This window comes from Corvus moneduloides, chromosome 4, assembly GCF_009650955.1.
Source record: "Corvus moneduloides isolate bCorMon1 chromosome 4, bCorMon1.pri, whole genome shotgun sequence".
NCBI lineage: Eukaryota > Metazoa > Chordata > Aves > Passeriformes > Corvidae > Corvus > Corvus moneduloides.
The window spans coordinates 14,719,837-14,740,065 of NC_045479.1; the positions used below are offsets into that span (position 1 = coordinate 14,719,837).

Consider the following 20,229-nt stretch of genomic DNA (forward strand, 5'->3'; position numbering starts at 1 on the left):
AGTGGCTGTCCCCCTGTCATGGGCACTGGTGAGGCCTCACCCCAAGTGCTGTGTCCTGTTCTGGGCCTGTCACTGCAAGATGGACACTGAGGGGCTGGAGTGAGTCTGGGGAAGGGAACGGAGCTGGGGAAGGGGCTGGAGCACAAGTCTGATGAGGAGCGGCTCAGGGAGCTGGGGGTGTTTAACCTGGAGGAGAAGAGGCTCAGGGGGGACCCTCTCACTCTCTACAGCTCCCTGACAGGAGGGTGCAGCCAGGGGGGTGTCAGGCTCTGCATCCAGGGAACAAGGGACAGGACGAGATGAGAACAGTGTCAAGTTGTGCCAGGGGAGGTTTAGATTGGATATTAGGAAAAATTTCTTCAGAGTGATCAGGCATTGGACCAGCTGCTCAAGGAAGTGGTGGAGTCACCATCCCTGGAAGTGTTCAAAAAATGTGCAGATGTGGCACTTGAAGCCATGGTTTAGTGAAGAACATGGCAGTGGGTTAAACCTGGGTTAGGGCTGGAGTCCATGATCTTAGAGGTCTTTTCTAAGCTTAATGATTCTATGATCAAAATCATTTTCGTGTTTACCTCACATGGATTTATACAAACACACGTAAGGGATAACCACACCTCTAAGTTGGGAAGCAACTTCCATGTTTGATCTTTGGACGTACCAAACTGTCTCTCACTTATGCGTGGGAACTACGGGTAGCAATTGACTTTCCATAATCTTCCCCTCCTTATCCTGTGTTTCAGGCAGGATGTAGTAAAAAGATGATGCAGGGAGCTCCCATGTCCAGCCAGGCAGAGTGGGTTGAGCAAAGGACAGAGCTCCACCTGCCCTCTGAAATTCCTTGCCTCACATCACGACCTCCACATTATCCAAACACCAGTGTTCTCGTGGCTGATTTTAGATCCACTCTCGAAACTGTCTTCCTAGGAAGCTGAATAAAGAGGCACAGTGTCCCTGCCAACTAGCACTGCTGTAGGTCTGCTTCCACGTGGGGTCACATGCGAACATTTCTATGCCCAATAACCTTGTTAGCTCCCTTAATGTCATTCATAATGCAAATGAGACAGCGAGCGAATGGCCAGAGGCCCAGAGTGACTAAAGCTCAGCATCCAGAAAGTCTTACATTGCCTCTAGCTCTAAACTAACTTCCCTCCATAACAAGCACCATAAACTTGGCTATCAAAGCTACACATGCCCAGTCTTTGTTGTACAACAGGCAGCGATTTGTATCACTGGCTTCTATTTTTAGCATATTAATTAACTACTGCAACTGGTGAGGCAAGTGTCTCCAACTGGAGAGTGTGGCACCATTGTCTGAAGTCATCACCTCATCTCGAGCTATTGAAAATCATGGCAGTGACCCTCCTGCTGATATGAATTTAACCTGACATGCCCACAAAGGAATGGGGGGTGGTGCACCAATTTTGTGCACATGGTTCTCCACATCACCCTGGACCCTATTAGTGTGGAAAGAGCTCATTGAAAGAAAAGAAGCCACATTGTGCTGGGCCACCTAGAGGGTTGAATAGAAAAGGCTGAGGAAAAGAGCAGGCAGCGCAATAAAGGCCATAATTAACATATTTCCATATTCAAGCAAAGCAATAACTACGTGAAATGTTTGTCAAGGTGCAATGAAAGCATAAATATTAAGTACCGTATCTGAGGGGATGCAGAACCGCCCCCCGAGTCTCTTAGATTCCATTGAGAAATTCAAAACAAGCTTTTTACCTGCTATTTTCAATTATAAATCTCTATCACTGCTTCTACTGTGACAACAAGACAAGCCTTGCCATCCTCACTCAGTTTTCACCCAGGTAAAACTGTCCCTGCCCAAACTAGGTCAAAAATTTGCCCTGAGATTTAAAAAAAAAAAATTAAAAAAAAAAAGGGGGGGCACGGAGTGAGAACCTAAAAATGTGAGCTGAAGCATATGCATTTGCTGCAAATTCTTGTAGGAGATGATGAAACCTGAACTACAGAGGAAATTTTATAGAAAGCACTTCTTACTGGACACCTGGAATTTTATAAAAAGCACTTCTCCCTGGACACCTGAAGCAAGGCTATGGGCTAAAACCTTCTGTGTGCAAACTTGGTTAACAGGCACCCAGAGCCTGCATCTAAAGCATGGCTCTGACTCTAATTTTGTTGTGATTTATAGGTTTATAGTTGGGCTCAATGATCTCAGAGGTCTTTTCCAACCTAATTGATTCTGTGATTATGCCATTCCATGGGAAAAGTACAAAAGAGTCTCATTATAAGTTAGAGAAGCAGTGTCACAGCACGTGGTCTATGAGAATCTGAGCACACGAACACTTCAAGGGAAGACACTGGGTTGTTAGAAAGCACAACTTGTTTTACTTTCTATTCCCAGGCAATAAACACTAGAAACCATCCCATCCCCATTTTAATATCACCTATTTCCTAAACTATCTCAAAAACAAGGCCACAACCCCACTGACTTCCGTGATGGGAATAAAAAAAGGCAGTGCAAGAAACAGCACCCTTTGAAACACAGCCACCTGTGGACCAGCCAGCCAGAGTCATCAAGCAAATTCAGGGTACCCTGATCCTGTCCCCCAGTTTCAGCCTGGAGCTGACACAGCCAGGGCATGAGGAGGTTTTTCTGCCAGTGGAGCACACGTAATCCACGCCGACGTTCCAGGGCTGCGAGCACCGTGGCTGAGTTGTTTTGCTGGCTCTCTCCCAATCCAGTGGTCTTCACTACCTTCAAGCCAGGAAAATGCAAGGCTGACACTCAGTCCAAAGCAGGAGGGAACTGGAGGAAGGAACCCAGAGAGGTCCTGCAAGGGGAAGCCTTAACTTGCAGCCAATAAATAAAACCATTGGAAAGAAAAGAGCACTGACAAATACCCAGGCTGAACGTGCTCGGTGTGCCAAAGTCAGGTGGGGGAACTCTACCTTCTTACAACGACCCATGGTACTGCTCTGCTGCTGGTTGGGCTTTTTGAGCAGCCAGTTTTAATCTCTGTAATTTGATAGATATTTATTTACAGAGTTGGAAACTGCTGTCTTAAGGAAGGTAATTCTTCCCATGGTGGGGGGAAGAAAAGGGGGAAAAAAAGGTATGTTACCTCCATCAGGAAAACAGGTATCGATACATTAAAATTATATAGATAATGGTCACAGCCAGCCTCAAACTTCACCCAGCCAATGCCTGTACAATGAAGACAAGCATGGATCTGTATTTAACCATCGCAGTCTAAAAGAAAAGTCTAAGGTAAACAATGGAAGTAGTGAATTTAATTCTTGTCTGCTTTGATCCAAATGCAATTCCAGGGTCAGTGCAATACTCTTTTTTTTTTTTTTCTAATACAGTTGGTTGTATCTGCATCAGCCATTTTTTTTCTCTTGCTCTTGTATTTCTCCAAGACACTGCAAATTTTCCTCACGTTAACTATTTCTGCTTTTAAAGGCAAAACCAGATGACGCTTCAGCCCTTCAAACCAAACCCAAAACTGTCAAGTAAACCAGGATGCAGACGTGCTTCCATCCTTTGAGTAGGTGGGAGGGCAGACATCTAATTCTGTTCCTGGGCTACAGTAAAGCAAGCAGCATTTAGCCCTTATACAAATGGGTCTGAAGTATCCTAAACGTTAATGCTTCATCACAACCATCCAAGAGAAGACAGGGAAATACACTGAACAACCTATGCAAAGTAGAGGAGCACTCACAACAATATGCTCGTTAGCTGATGGTAAATCCTATTTCTGAACAACTGTTTGCACTGGTTATTTGCACTTATTCTACACTTTCCTAACCAAGGATTAGGATGATGTTAGTGCTTGAACCACCAAAACGACAGACCTGCAGCTGGTAGAAAGGAGGGCAACTCCTCTGGCAGCTCTGGAGTGATGCCAGCTTGGATCAGCACATGCTCTCTTTCTCCATTTCCTTCCACCTCCTCTTGCCAGACTTGACTGGTCATGAAACATTCCCCAGGCCCTGACTACTTGCTGATGGCACTCCCTTGGTTCTTGTGGCTTCATTGGCTGGAAATACTGATATGAGCTGCTTCTCCCTGGAACAAGCAAGAGCCTTCTTTTGTCTAGCAATAAATTAGTGTAAATTATTCTTTCTTCTCCTATGCAAGAAGTTCCTGCAAACACTGCCACTTTGCAACATGTATTTTATTTCTTAAGACATTAATTTACACAATGAAGCCTTTGCAGGCTTCATTCTTCCCCTCCGCAAAGAACAGGTCCCATATAAAACTTATATCACACTTTGCAAGGACAGGCCCCAGTAACTTACACTGGATGAAAAGGGGATGCAGAGTAGAACTGCCCAGAAGGAATCCTGAGGAGCAAACAGGCCTCATTCTGTGTGGTCACTCTGCAGACCACTACCAGGGTTGTAGGCTTCATCTTGCAGTCTTCACTCAGACAACACTCCCATTGACTTCCACAGAACAACTGTCTGAAGAAGGATGCAGGATTTGGCCCAGAAGTTAAAAAAAGCCTTCTCAGCTTTCAAGTGTAGATGTTTAATGTCCCAGAAACAGTGGGCAGAGGTTTGGCACACTGTACGAAACGGACTTAAAAGCTGACATTTTCCTGCTCTTTCTCGGCCTCTGTACTGACAAAGACCCTGAGGCCTGAGATGCTGGATCCACCATGGGCACATCCCACCTGCCACAGGACTCAGCTGAAGCACAGAAAAGGCCACGCAAAGGACTGAGTCCAGGGTTTTACACAAGCTGCCTTCTATCTCTGCAAGTCCACAAAAAAAGGTTTTTGCTTCTAAGTTTTGCTTGCCACCCAACTAAAATCCTGCGAAGCTCCTCATAGAGATTAGTGTCTCCATTACAGCTCCTCTTTCTGAAAGCCTGCTGTGCACAGGCTCCCCTCCCTCAAAAACCATTCCCTTACAGGCTCTCACATAAAAAAGGGGTATCCTGCACCAAAACTGTAGCATGTACAGCCTCTGAGAGGAGAGTATAACACAAGGAAGAAGTTGTGCATCTGTGACTCTGAACAGGCTGCAAATGATAAGCACATTGAAGTGTAAGGAAATAATGCATGATTCTCTTTCCAGCAGCAGCGTGGCAGGCTCTGCACTCAACTCTGTAACCACTGCCCTCTCCCACTCCTTCCAGCAGTGATTCCTTGGCTTGGAGCTCAGCACAGGCGAATGGCCAACCCCTGAGAGAACATTTCCAAGCTGTGCAGCGCTGTGCAAAGAGACAGAGGAACAAAGGGTGCAGAACAGTAAAGAGATGGAGGTGTGGGCAGAGTGGAAAAGCAACACAATCCTAGCAAGCAAAACAAGGATGATCTCCATCAGGCTCACAGATAAACAGGAACCTCCCATGCTGATGGATCACAGAATCATTAGGGCTGGAAGGGACGTCTGGACATGACCCAGTCCACATCCCTGCCAAGGCAGGGTCCCCTGAAGCAGGTGACACAGGAGCATGTCCAGGTGGGTTTGGAATGTCTCCAGAGAGGGAGACTCCAGGCCCTCCCTGGGCAGCTGTTCCAGGGCTCTGCCATCCTCAACGTAGAGAAGTTCTTCCTCATGTTGAAATGGAACTTCCTGTGTTTAGTTTATGGCCACTGTTCCTCATCCTGTCACTGGTCACCTGAAAAGAGCCTGGCACCATCCTCTGACACCCTCTTCGAGATATTTACATGCATTAATGAGATCGCCTCTCAGTCTTTTCTCCAGACTAATCAGGCCCAGCTCCCTCAGTCTCTCCTCATAAGAGAGAAGCCATAAGCACCGCTTAAGGCCCCAAATGCATCCTCTTGGTGCCTTGAAAATTCAGAAGCCTTCTGAAGGAGATTTTGGCTTGCATGGGGAGCCACCAGTGGGATGAGAAAACAAATGACACGGTGACAGATCAGGCTATGCCAGTGCATAGTGTTCATCTATGCACTCTCACTGTGCAGTGAGCAAGGCAGCAGGAGGAAAATGCCACTTCCATACCCTCCTCATGGAGAAGGAGACTCCTGAAACCTTTGTGAGTACAGAGCAATGGAAAACTCTTTATTCAGGAGGACACACAAGCTTCTATCCTGCTCAGCAGCTGTGTGTTCCAATGAGACCAAGGGCAAAGAGGGAGACATTCCAGTTCCAGTCATGCTCATGTGAATCATTAATCACTGCAAGGACTGGGGAGAGGCCGTGGGTTTATATTCATGCAGCTTGGTTCAGGAACTGGGCTCAAAATAAAGGCAGAGGAACAGAGAGAGTGCCCAAGTGACCAAACATGACTAAAAGGAATATGCAGAAGAATGGAGTATCACCTCCTTTTGGGGAACATTCAGATGGAAAGGAGAAGAGGGACGAGTATCACAGTGATCCTACACATCCAGCACAACATCCAGTAACTGTTCATGGCTGCTTCCCTCTTCATTTGCTGACCCAAAGTGCTGCAGGACTGAGATCAAAGCCAGCTCTGTACAGGCAGGGAACACCCAGGAATTTCTGGTAAAATGTTTTTGCTGGGAAATTAAAATGGAGAAGCTGGTGAAGAAGAACTAAGGCTAGGGGAGAAAAGTTCGAAATATGCCAGATTTTGTATGATACTTTAAACAAAAAGTACTTGAAACAGAAAAAGCTGTGCCAAGATGAATCAGGGAATAGAAAGAGATTCACTGCTGTGCTCCAGACCAGAGCTGTTAGCCAGGCAGCCAGGTAAGATCTGGGAATAGTACAGAGTCAAACCCAGGCTAAAAGCACACATGGCGAGCAAGGGAAGAGGGAGCCACATGTCAGAGGAGGTCCTGTTGCTGAAAGGAGGCAAATGGGGAAATGAAACACTAGGCTTAACTCGGGCTGGCAGAGAGCAGCAGCTCTGAGGGAGAAAGAAGAAACAGAGCAGCCGATGAGACCTCTGCAACAAACAGGACAAGAAAAGGAAATGACAACTGGATCTGGAAGGAAGTCTGATGAGAAGTGCTTTTCTTCAAAGAGTGTCAGTGAAAGGGAAATACTGTAGTAACAACAACATTTCCACAATGGGAATTGAGATAGCAGTTCACAGGTAAAATGGGAATGTGGTATTGAGGGCCTGGGTAAGAGCTCTGTTTTTGAAATCGCAAAGGGTTATGGGTCCTCCTCAAAACTACACAGTGGTCTGTGGACAATGGGATGAGAAGAAAAGAAAATCTCCAGCCAGCACCACAGTGCCCTCGCTTTTGCGAAGTTCTGTGCTCAGCAATTATGTCTTTCCCTTATAAGAGAAGAAACTCTTGACCTGTTGCCTCTTTAAACTCTACACAAAGGACTTCATTTCGTGCATTGGAGACATATAACATGAGAGGCAGATCACATGGGGGAGGACACATGAGGGAACTGCATGACTGGGCTGAGGGCTGGAAAGGAGGCACTGGCCTGGATCTTAGTAAAAGGACTTCTAGAGCATGGACCTAACCACCAAAGAATTCATGGAGTGGAAAGAAGCCATAGATTTTGGAGACTCTTTCATGGCCCACAGTCTTGCAATGGTTTGGTTATATGGAAAACTTTAAGGGCAAAGGATTATGGACCAGAATTTGAAAAGTTAAATCATAATGAAATTCTAGGGCTCTCAAGAAAATGTTGTGCTGGATAAAAAAATAAAACAAACCAAAACACTACTGTAGGAAGTGAAAGCAACAAAAGAGTGGGAAGATTGTCTGGTTTGGAAGGCAACACGGAGGTATATTGGAGTTTGATGGCTGATGGTGTGAAGATCCAGGGAAATGTCCACAGGAAAGACCATCTTTTTTGTATCAGATAAGGCAGAACAGTGAATGCATCCTGAGTAAGGGGAGAAGGCAAAGAAATCACCAAGAGAGATCCTGCAAAATTTGAGCAATATTTCTATTGAGTCCTGTGGTCTTTGGTCTGAAAAGGATCATTTCCTACTGTAGCAGTAGGAAAAGAAGGGAAAGCCTGCGCATCATGGCAACCAGAAAGCCAATTACCCTAATGCAGCCCATATACAAATCTCTACAACAGATCAACTGAGGTAGGAAGAATTGGCCAACATTGTAAAAGCAGTCACTACATCTTAAATACCAAGAAGTAGACATTCAAACCCAAAAGTTGCACCCAGTCTTCCTTTCCCCTCTGCCAACACACAGGCAGAACAGCTCCTATCACAAAGGACTAGGTATGTCAAACTGGTGAATTCTAACACTGAGCCATCCACTGCTTGATAATGACTCTGGAAAACACTCCATGGTGTTTGTCTAGCTTCTAAAAAGTAGTCTTACCATTAACCCTTTGAATGAAAATTCAGAGTGCACTTATTTTGTAGAAGTAACTGAGGGAAGAAAAACCCAAACAACAAAACAACACACATACAAAAACCAGTGTTTTGCAGACAGGTCAAAACTAAAAAGCCTCTCTTCCACAGAGGCAATTATTCTCATCTAAATCTTCAGAAACTGTGTTCAGCCATATGACAAAAAGGGAGTGCAATGGTTTCCTACAAAACACAGTAGTTTTACTGCTTTCTTGGATTGAAGTTAAGAATCCAAATGCCTTTAAAAAAAAGTAATTACCTTCTAATCTGTCATTCCCTATGCTTCAGGGATATGGCAGTATCACATAAATGTTAAAATACACAATTTTACCTTTTATCTGGACAGAGTCGAGTTAATGAAAAGTTTAGGAACACATTCATGCAGTGCATTAGCTCAATACATTTTGGGCTAATGTGCTGTAACAGCTTCTGTATTTTGAGCTGTCCTTACTAATGATCCGTGGCTCTCTAAAAGAAGCAGTGAATGGCAAAATAAAACCCAGGATGGTCTAATCCAGTATTACAGACGTCACTGCAAAAGCACCACACGCATCAGCTGCACTCCGGGTCACTACTGCAAGAAATCTGTCCTTACACGGTTTTGGGGCCTGATTCACAACACCCTTTGCAAACAGTCCCATGGGATTCAGCTGCTCTTCCCACATCATGTAAGGACGGAGGGGATCATGCAGCACCAGGAACAAATCTGCCCTTCCAACCACACCATGAGCAGCAGCAGCAGCCAGAGCAGCTGAGCCTACCTGTGGCACAAAGGGCGATGAAGGTTTGTGCATGCTTCCGGATCAAAAGCAACTTGTCTTTAGGGAGAGGCACCTTCCTTAGGATGTGTTCAATGAAATCATGTGGGGTGACGGCTGCAAGGTTCCACTTCAACTTCCCCAGCACCACCAGCTCCCATTCCTGCAGAGGGGGGACAGGCAAAGCAAAAGAGAAGAAAAGCCATAAGCAAGCCTGCAAAAAACCTCTGCTTATTTCTTATTATAACTTTATCACTGCTAAATTCGTTTTGCTCAAACCCTTTTTTCCATACGCCTCTACTGCTTTGAAGTTGTTGACTTTATATTCTTTTTTGTTTTTTGAACACCAGAAATGTCAGGCTCTTCTGAAAATAATGAGACCTGGCAGCTCCTGCCAAGGTTTTACTTTTTTTTTTTTTTGTATCCAGTGCTGAATACCCACCCAGAAAGTTTAGCCTGCAATTAGATATTGCCAAGGTCACTGTGGTCCTTCCCTAGTAACTTCTTTTAAATGGCTGTAGTCCTTACTTTATAGCCATTTAAAGCCCTAGGGACAGCCATGCACAAAAATAACCTAGATATACATTCCTTTTTTCAAAACTGGGGAAGTTGGCTTGATGGCATTCCCTCCCAAAACTGTATTCCAAAGGTCCCACAGATAAATCTGATGGTACTTAAACTACTCCAAGACAGGCTCTGCAGAAAGGAAACGCACACAACACAGCCAAGAAGTAGCCTGTGTAAATTATCTGCCAGTAAATCATGTAGGAGCCATTCCCAGATTCTTTGCACGCCCAAAACTCCCACTGCAATCAAAGGAAAACTTGGGTGTGTACGTAACTACCGGCCATTCCCTGGAATGGGATTCCATGTGCAAACAGCACCCGATCTCCAGATCCAGCCATGGGCTGCATGACCTGCATGTTTCAACATTTAAACTGAGTTCTGAACACCTTACAGTGCCCCACAGAGTGAGCAAAGTTTAGGCCTCTGACTCCCCTTTGTCTCATCCATCAAGTATTAGCTATTAACTAAATTCCACGCACTGATTCCCGACTCCTGATGATGCCTGATGGAGCCCAGCGTGGTGGGGAGCCCCAGCTGAGCTCACAGAGCTGGCAAGTCAAAAAAAAAAAAAAAAGTCCTTTAATTTTGCAGCCGAGGAGACGTCAACCAGCGTTGCTGAGAAACCATAAACATGGACCCCACAATGCCATTTCTGCAGCCGTTTCCCTGAATAGATGCCCACTTTAACAGCGAGTTACTTTCCTACGGACATTCCTGCTGGATTATGACAGAGCCCTCCATGGCCTGAAAAATCTCACATATATGCAAAAGGCTGCAGAAACCAGACAGGTTTTTTTAATTTCTCGAGAAAACCTGTAAAATGTTGGAACAGTGTTGGCAATTATGCAAACTAAGGCCTTCTCTTCCCAGCATTACTGATGTGACAGGTTTTCAGAGTGAACAGTCAACCCAGAGGACCAAATACAAGGCAGCACTTTAAACACATCCTTAAATCCACATGGCAAAAGAAGGTAGGGACATCATTCTGCATATCTGCATATGGGGACCATGGCACTTCCCCTGCCTGTGCCACCAACGGGACACCTCATGGCCCTGACAGCCAGGCAGGGTTTGAGGGCAAGGCTCTTTAACTCCGCGGAAGCACAAGCTCCCAACCCCAACCCCTCCCCAGGGGGAATTCCCAGTGATTCATAGGAAAAATTCTCCTGCAACTCGGATGGCTACAGCCATCTCTCTGACCTAGTATCCATGTCACCAAGGGGCCCTGATGCATGTCCAGCACTCCACATCATGATGTAAACATCACTTATTTCCTTCAATAATTATCAATTTGCTTCTGCTTCCACTGTGTCTGAACTGAGAGAAGCAGCAGACACGGAGTGGTTTAACTGAGCCGTATCACACAGCATGGGTCAGGCTGGAAGGGACCACAGTGGGGCACCTGGTCCCATCTCCATGCTCCAGCACGGCCATCCCAGAGCACAGGGCACAGGATTGTACCCAGACAGCTCTGGAACATCCCCAGTGAGGCAGACTCCACACACTCTCTGGACAATCTGTTCAGTGCTCGGTCATTGAACAGTGAAGAAGTTCTTCCTCGTGTTCCGGTGGAACTCCCTGGCCATCAGCTGGTGCCCGCTGCCTCTTGGGCACGGCCGAGCATCCCGGGCCCCCCCCCGGGCATCCCGGGGGCCCCCCCGTCCCCGGCTCCGCACCGCCGCGTGCCTGCCACCAGGTGGCGCCGCCGCGCCGCCCGCCCGCGCACGTGCGCCCGGCGAGGTCCCCCGTGGGGACAGCGGGACACGGCGGGGACACGGCGGGGACACGGCGGGGACACGGCCGGGACACGGCCGGGACGGACCCACGCCCGGCACCACCAACCCCAAAACCCGCGGCAGCGCCATGCCCACGCACGAGGCGGGCAGCGGCCGGAGCGCCGCATGGTACTGCCAGGCGGCTTCGGAGGACAGGGATGTCCCCGCGGGTGTCCCCCGCCCTCAGCGTTGACCCCCGAGACTTTCTGGCCGTTCAGAAACGCAGGAAAAGCGTGGGTTTTTCTAAAAGACAGGGGTTGGGTGGCGAAGTGCTGGGTGCTGTGCCAGCCAGAGAAAGCTGCTGTGCCGGAGAGGAGGGAGTAATGGGGCTGCTTACCAGCAGCTCTTGGGGTTTGATGGAATTGTCCGTGTATATGCACAGCTTCTCGGCTGTGAGGGGGATTGTCTCTTTCAGCTTGGAGGCCAGGAACATGCACACCGCCCCCAGCAGCTGCAGATGGCACTTCCGAGTGGGCACCACAGCTAAGAATCTGTCCAAGTAATTCATGGCCAGAGGGAAAACTTCTTCTTCGCACTTCTGCTCTTCACAGACCTGCAAGTGAGGAGCGTGGGGAGGGAAGGATGGGGCAGTCGGAGGGGAAACGGGGGTGGGAAAAGAGAAAGAGACAAGAAGGCAAAAATAAATAAATGAGTGAACCCACCAAACAGACCACTACTTCCCTTGCTTTTGCTCCTGCTATTTTTGTTTCCCGGGGAGCTAAATTTTGGGGGAGGGGGAGATCTCTGGAGAGGCTGGGAAGGCTGTCAATCGGCTTTCACATTCCTTTAGTTCATTCAGTAAGAAATGAATTCAAGACACTGTGTGGGAGAGCCGAAAAGCCCCATCCAACAGCAAGCGAGCAGCCTCAGACTTTTTTTTTTTTTTTTTTTTTGCGACCCAATTTTTCTTTTTTATTTCGTCATATTTTCAAAAAATCGATAAAAAATATCAAAACTTCTCCGGAGGTCCCGATTTTGGGGCTGATGGCATCCCAGGACGATCCCCTATCGTTTCCGACAATTGCAAAAATTCCCCCGCCGCGTGTCCCCCAGCCCTGCGCCCCCAATCCCGCGTTGGGGGGGAAGGACGGGAGACATAGCGAGGGCGAGGTGGGGTGGAGAGAGAGCCCGAGCCGCCTGGATCCTTTTAGCAGGCAGCGAGCAGCAAAATTCTTTCAAAAATTTACCAAAAATCGGAGCCGCGGAGGAAAAGCACAAATCACACATGAAAACCAAGCGGGGAGTCTGGGCTTTCCAACCCAGGGGGTTTGGCTCGGGAAAGGTCCCCCCTAAAGGAGATCCGAAGGGGCAAAGGATGGCTGGTGGGGCCAGAGCAAGGCAGGCGAGCCGGCGGGGCTGCGGGCCCGCTGCCGCTCTGCCTGAAGCCTCGGGGCGAACAGGGGGCTCAGCGCCCGCCCCACGGCCCCGACACACCGGGGGTCCCGTTCCGCGGGGGCGGGGGGCACTCCCGAGACCCCCGGAAAGGAGCGGGGGCAGCCGGGCTCGGCGCTTGCGAGCAGAGTCCGCATGCAGCGCAACATGGCGAGAAAAAGGCACGTCCTCCCCCTGCATACGTGGGCACGGAACCCTCGCCGGGCAGAACGCGGGGCACACGGGGCAGCCCCCGACCCTCGCCCTGCCCCGGGCGCTGCTCCCTTTTCCCAGGAATGCCTCAATCTCAAGCGCTCCCGGAGGCGGATTTTCTTTGCTTTTAATTGCAAATGACTTTTCCAACTCTCTCCCCCCGCCAACACGCCGCGTTTCCTCCCCTCCTGCACCCCGCTGCCGGAGCCCCCCGGAAGGGGCGACTTCCCCCGCGGGCTGTCGGTGTCCCCCGCGCCCCTTCCCGCACCGGCTGAGCTCCGGAGGGGTACACGGAGGGGAGGGGATCGACAAGAAGAAGCCACACGGTGACCAGAAGAGCGAGGGGCTGCAAGGGGAGAGGGGCCGGGGTGCTGCCCGCGGCCGCTCTGCCTCCCCCCCGCTCCGAGGGGCCGGGGTGTACGAACCTCCAGCATCCAAGTGGCCACCATCCTCCTCATGAAGGGCTGGATGTCCTTCTGGACGCACTTGAAGTAGGAGCATTGGGGCAGATACCTTTCCTCTATGGTTAGTAAGTTGTGCAAAACGCGGTCATCGTAGAGCAAGTTCGGGTCAGGCAGAGCTCTCCTCATGGGATCCACCTCGCAGCACAGCAGCTCCATGTTTCCAAAGAGATCTCCCTCTTTCTCTGATGGGAAAGGTTTTTTTTCCTTTTTTTTTCTTCTTTTTTTTTTTTTTTTTTTTTTTTGGAGGGGGGAAGGGGGTGGGGAAAGGAGAGGGGTAAAGGAGGAGGGGTAGGTGGGTGGGAGGAAGACGGCAGGGCTTTCCAGCTCGCTCCTGCCTCCCTTGAAACTTGTCTCTCCCTCTCTTGATTTCTAGCCTAAAGTTGAAGCGAAGTGACGCAACTCGCCAGGGCAGGCAGTTCTCTCTCTTGTTATTATGGAGAACAGCAGCTGGTCAGACGTAACATCAAACGCTTTTTTTTTTTTTTTTTTTTTCCCTCTCTATAAGCTAACAAGGAACCAGGAGGCCCTCGTATAGGGACACACACACACAAATGACAGCTTCTCTTTTGCTTTTTTCCAGCAACGAAATTAAACCCGCTCCACACTTTCCTTCTGAGGGAGCCCGTCCCGATCAACTTCCCTCCCCTTTTCTTATTGCAAGGAACTGTGGGCTCCCCTGGGTACCCACCTAGACGATGGGGGCGAAGTGTGAAATGCCCTGGCACAGCAGGGTGCCAGATCCATGTCTCGCTCTCCCTGCTCCGGCACCCCCTTAACCTGCAGCCGGCGGGGGACAGAGCTCTCCACTAACAGCAAACCCCAAAAAAACCCTTGAGGGGTGGGGGTTCCGCGGCGTCTTCGGGGTGAAATCTCCCAACCACCACGCTACTTCCGCCGGCACACATTCGTGTTTCGAGCAGGCGAACTGTCTTAGCGCTGCATGGCCACACTGATACAACTTTCTAGGAAACGCAGCGGAGGGAGGGAGGAGGGAGGGAGGGAGGAGGGAGAAAAACTGGCTGGGGAGGAGGGGGGAGGTGAGAGATGTCCCGCACAGGGTGACTTCCACCCTGCTCGCACTTCGCCGGCAGTCGCTCCTCGCCTGCAAAATGTGACAACTTTGCGAAGTCTCTGCCGGCTGCGGCAGAGCAGAGGCTCCCGAAGGGGAAGGCGCTGCCAGGGCGGGCGCGGAGCGGCCGCAGCCCCGCGGGGTCCCCCCAGCGGCTGCCCCTCAGCCCCCCGGCCGCGGCCGGCGCGGAGGGTGGGCCGGGGGCGGCGGGCACGGAAATACCGCCTTAAAACTGCGAGCGGGGACTTAGGGGCGCCGCTTCCCCTCCCGCTATTTGCATAGCCAATAGCTCTGGGGCTCTCGCCGCTGCGCGCTGATTGTTACCGGGCAGATTATATTTTAAGGGCGCATGATATCCCGGCATCGAGAGCAGCTTGGAGGGATGGCGGCGAGGGGGAGCCCCCTCACCTGAGCGCACCGCCGGTCCCGACAGCCGCACGGGCTCTGCCGGCCCCGGGGCAAGGCGGGCGAGCGACCGTCGTTGCCCGCGAGTGGGCATCGGCGCCGCCTCCCACGCCAGCCCTCGCCCTCCGCATCAGAGCGGACGGGAGGGGTGGGACCAGCTTCGCCGAGTCTTGCCGGAGTTCAGCAGCAGGGCTGCCCTGGCAAAAGCTGGCTGGGACGCGGTCCCGCAGCGAACCCGCCCGTCGGAGCAAAGGGCTACTTGGGCAGCAAAAAGCCAGCGAGAATGTCGCCCGCTCTCCCCCTGCCCCCCTCCGCCGGTATCGGGGGACAGCCGAGAGCAGCATCTCCCTACAAACTCAGCGCCGCGCACCCCTCGTCCCGTCTGCGATGCGAGCAGCCCTCGGGCGCAGCCGGGATGTGGAGAGCAGCCGGGCGCCGTGTGTGGCCCCGGCAGCCGAGCCACGGGTTACAGGGACCCGGGCAGAGCTGTGCCCAGCACGGCTCGCGTTTGAGGAGCGGCGAGGAGGGGGCACCCCCCGGCGCACGGCGAGGGCGGCGAGCGGGACCCGCTGCGGCGCACTCCGCAATGAAAGGCTCTTTAACTTCCACCATTCATTTCCCCTTCCTGGCCGCTCCTGCGAACAGGGAGCGTGTTGTGTCAGCGCACGTTTTCCTTCTCCAAACTTAAATTCATAAGCGCTCCCGTCTGGCTTTGTAGACCGACAATGCAGTGATTGTGATTTATGTGGGTTTCGGGGGGGAAGACAACGGGTGTCCCGATTGTCCGTCAGCGACTTTCCGAAGTGGGGTGATGTCTGGGGCACGGCGGGGAAGGGATGCGGGGCCCCCCGCGCCCCGCCATGGGGCGGCAGCCGGGAGAGCAGCCGAGGGCACCGCGGGCGGGCCACCGTGCTGGACGTGTGATGGGGATGTCCCGTTAGGGAAAAAAAACCCTCGCTAAATCAATATTAAATGGAAGCGTGCCAGCTCTGCACGGGAGGTGCCGCTGATCTGCAGCAACGTCGTGAAAAAAAAAAAAAAAAGGAAAAAAACCCAACCAAAACACTTTCTCCCGATGCGACGGCTTTTATGTGCTCGGTGCCCGTTTCCAGTGGGGAAACACCGTCCCTGGGAAGCGCGACCGGGGGGCAGGGAGCCAGGGACCCGCGGCCGCGGAAGCCAGCCCTTCGCCTTGTCCCCGTGCCCACGGGCGCTACTGCATGCATTTGGAGGCAGCAGATGTTTTAACAGCCTCCGTGTAGAGATTACCGAGTGCCATATGTTAAATACCACCCTTCCTCCGGAAAAAAAAGAAAAAAAGAAAAAAAACCAAAACAAACAAAACCACCAAAAAACCCGACATCCCCCCCTCTTAAAAAAAAAGGCAAAAAAATAATAACAAAAAATAATACAACAGCAAAACCCACCCTTTTCGCACTCGCTCCCCTTCTTTAGCTGAGCTGCCTCACCCTTTTTAAAGCATAAATAGTTAAATCAAACATCGCGGGGATGTGCGCGGGCTGCGCTCCCGCGGAGCTGCCGCCGCGGCCGCGGGGGAACCGCGCTCCCGGGACAGCCGCTCCTCCTTCCCAGCCCTGCAGCCCCGAGGGAAGGGGGCTGTGCTGCTCCCAACCCCACCGCAGCCGCCGGGTGGCAACACCGCCGGCATTATTTAGGTCTTGGGACACTTCTGCAGGGCACCAAGTCGGTGTCACGGCTCCTCACCACGAACCCGACGCGCGGTTATCGTGTAATCGATAATATGTAATGATATTTTATTGGGCTCTGTTGGAGACCGCTGCAAAGCTCTTGGGGTTTTTTAATAAATCCTAAATTCGTCATCACTCCTCTTTATTTAATTTCTTTTCCCAGCAAATCCCAGAGAACCATCAGGAAGGTGCTGCGGGGACAGGATGGGCTTCAGCTTTGCAGAGCAATAGACAGGGTGTGAGTGCGCCCGGCAGCCGCGGGGTTTTTGTTTGTTTAAATGGCATAAGTATTCCTTCGCAGTGCTTGAAACCTGAAGGCTGGAGTGTGAAACATGAGAATCTGAAAGTGAAACCGACTGGAAGCCAAAAAAGAATCGGATGAACGTGTTTCCACTGTCCAGGCTGAGGAAAGCCCTGAAAGCAAACAAACACCATGAATAATAAAATGTGCAATATATTTGAAATAAAATTATTCCGGCTTCAGTCACTGGAAATAGTCTATCTTAGTGGTTTGGGGTTTTAAAAATATATCTGGTTTTTAGCCATTTAAAGGTATATTACATAATTCCATGCTGTAAATTCAACAGGAAAAACATGATAAAAAATATCTTTTATTTCTTCTTGGTTTTGATTAAAGACTAGGAAAGGATTTGAATAGCACAGGATCTGCTGCGTATCACCCATGTATTTTCAAGGAGTATTTTAAATGTACAGGTAGTTTTCAACTCTAAATAACTGTAGGGTAGCAGCTTTATGATTAACAGCCATATCCAACAACATAAGTACTGAGCAGGTGAAACATACCCTGTAATAAAACTATTCTTAACTTTAAAGGGTGATTTTATGCAGGCTCAGTAGTTAACAGCATTAACTATTGTATTCTGTGATTGATTAACATATTTTTAATAATTGCTCCTTTCTGTTTCGTGCAAACTTTCTTCTTTAACCTTTCTCATTCCTTAGTTACGCTTTTTCAGAGCAGTAATTAGAAACTGTGTTTGTGCAAAGAGTGCACGACTCCAGTCAGATTTCTTTATTAGGTGGGATGGGAAAGGAGTAAAAAAAAAAGCTGGTCATGTACATGGGTCTGATGTCTTATGCTGGAAGATTCGATAAATTCATCACATTTAGCCCAAAGAATTCCCAGGTTGACATTACTGCCTTATCTGGAGCACCGCGTCCTTTGCTGCCGCCGCGCTCCTCTCCTGGGGGGGCAGGGTGATAAGGCTGTGTTCGTTTACTAGAACAAGGAACAGGGAACAGGTGCCTCCCACACGTCAGGAAGTCAATGGAAAGTGACATTTTTTACCCTGGCATGCAGAACTGTACAGAAACACCGTCATTCTTTTCTTGGGTTTGGGTTTTTTCTTTTTGCTTTTGGAGCAGATATTTGAAAGAGCAAGCACGATTCTGATAAATTACAGGTATGAACCACTGATATCTATTTCATCATTAATAATATGGTAGAATCTGAAGGTGACAATCCCCCCTCCCTTTTTTTTCCTTTTCTCCTCACTGCCTATGAATCAGCTTCCTTTTCTGCTTAAAACAGCTTTGCTGTTAACCTCTTGCATTCCCTACCTGCTGGCATGTTTGTACCAGTCCTTAGTTCAAGCATGAGGTTTTTTTTTTCTTTTCAGACTGTTAGGAGAGATCAATAAAAGACTTTCTGCCCCCAAATCTTCAGCTGAGCTCCAATATTTAGAGCATCTTGCTGTGACATAGCTTCCTTCCTTCTTTCAAAAGCAATGCTCAGACTTTTCTCTGTGGTCTCTCAGGTGGTTCTGCTCTAACTAAAACAAACGTGGAGCTTCAATTCCATTTTATTTGCTTTCTGTCTACACTGAGGCAAAGATTTTATATTTCATACGCATGTGTAGCATGCCCAGATCTGTACAAACAGGGAACAGGAAAGCAAGATGTTAAGAGGAAATTGCTCCTTTTATGGGGATTTGGGAAGGGCATATCTTAGTTGTCTTAACAGTGCTGTGAACTGCTAAATAATCACGGTATTTACTCCCAGGAGAGCAGCTGTATTTGAAAGGTAAGTGCATTGATTCTGTTAATCTGCAGTGAGAGAATTATCCTGCCACAGGTTCCCACACTGAATAGTTTGCTGAAACATATGAGGCATATATTGTCTGGCAAAGAACGAGGTGTTTTGTATGGAACTTCATCAAGGTGGGATTTTGGTTTGGAAGCCATGTGAATGACTGTAGGAGGGGGATAAGCTGGACCTCTCATTGTGTGCAAATGTGTAGAGAACATCCAAATTCTGAAAACAGGAGGATTTTTAAAGGGAAGAACAGCTTGTCTTGTTACCTCTGTGAAAGCAGCAAAAATTGTCCATGAAGAAATATTTGGCTCTCAACCAGTATTTTGGATGTCCCCTTTGCATTCCAGGGACAATCTCTAGATCTGTTGACTTTTGTCTTCTTAACATGATCAGACAACCAAACAGAATAAACTTTTATTGCCTGACAAAGAGACAAACACATAAAACCCTCAAAACAATAATATCACAAAATAAAATGGTGTAAATAAATTCTCTCTACTGATGTAAATTATTTTACTTGTTAATTTCCTCTTCCAAAACTGCTGAATTAAAAGCTGTTCCCATGGATAAACTGTCAGGATATTTTACTATTCGGCTCTGTATCGATTACACCTACACCTGGGAAAATTAATTGCTTTTAAAATATTAATAGCCTAAAATGCTACATTGCATATAATATTAATGACCACCTGAACGCAGTGCTATCATTTGCTTTTTTTTTCTCTCTTTCTCTTTTGGGAATGCAGCATTTTAATCCCATAACGGAGTGTTCCAACACCAGTGTGCTCCAAAACTATGCATTTTATAGTGGTCAGATTGAAGCATTTTGAAAGGTGTTGCTCCTTCTCACAGTGGCACTTACAGCCAGAGCCTTCAGTCACTGGCCAGGTGCCACATGGCTTTTGAATAAATGGCTTTATTGAGAATTCAGACAGCGTGGGCAGTGAGAAAACCCTGTCACCCATGAGCTACTCAGCATCCCTGGCTTCCCCAAATCATTCTGCTCAGCACTGCTGCCCGTGGTGAGGCTTTGCTGGGCATTTGAGTGAGTGATGGGCAAACAGGAGCTCAGGGACTATCCCTCTGTGCAGGGGGGTGACAAACATCTTTGTTCCAAGCTCAGCCCTCAGCTAGTTCAGATCTCAGCTCCCAGCATTTACACGCAGGCAGGTTTTGGCTGACTGAGGTGTCTTGCTAGGCATGATCAAAGTCACGTCTGCTTTGTCTGAGTTCCATCCAAAGTCTGAGGAGGTCCTTGTTTGGTCTGGGCAAAGCTCCTGATGTGGGTGAGAAGGTTGTTTGGGCAGAGACAGGAAGGCTGGTGAAGTGATAGCTGCCCTCCTGGTGAAGAAATTCTCACAGGTGTCTGTGAAATCCACTGCTGCTGCCCCTGGAGAGCTCCCAAATCTCCTCCATCACTCCACACGGGCAGAACACTTCAGCAGCAGCTGGGCAGTGGTGAGGGATTTCTCAAGGGCTGCGTCTCTCCAGGGGTGTCTGAGGAAATGTCCTCCCCTCTCTGCAGCTCTGCTACCTCACCTTGGCAGCACCTGGCTTTTTACTCTCACCTAAGAAACCCTCTTGCTCC

At 49.2% G+C, this 20,229-nt stretch overlaps 1 protein-coding gene across 3 annotated transcripts in view; it reads right to left on the minus strand.

The window, feature by feature from the left end:
* The window catches only part of CCND2 (cyclin D2), a 31,223-nt gene extending 16,667 nt beyond the window's left edge, over positions 1-14,556 (minus strand). Inside the window, exons 1-4 of one of the 3 annotated variants that reach the window (XM_032106714.1) lie at positions 14,091-14,556; positions 13,364-13,584; positions 11,692-11,907; positions 9,016-9,175 (exon numbers count right to left, since the gene is read on the minus strand). In XM_032106714.1, the coding sequence (XP_031962605.1) occupies positions 9,016-9,175; positions 11,692-11,907; positions 13,364-13,558 (571 nt within the window). In that variant the 5' untranslated portion in view covers positions 13,559-13,584; positions 14,091-14,556. Of the gene's footprint in view, positions 1-3,767; positions 4,037-9,015; positions 9,176-11,691; positions 11,908-13,363; positions 13,750-14,090 lie in introns of those variants that run through there. The other 2 variants (XM_032106715.1, XM_032106716.1) reach the window with 2 other exon arrangements.
* Positions 14,557-20,229: the final 5,673 nt, after the last annotated feature.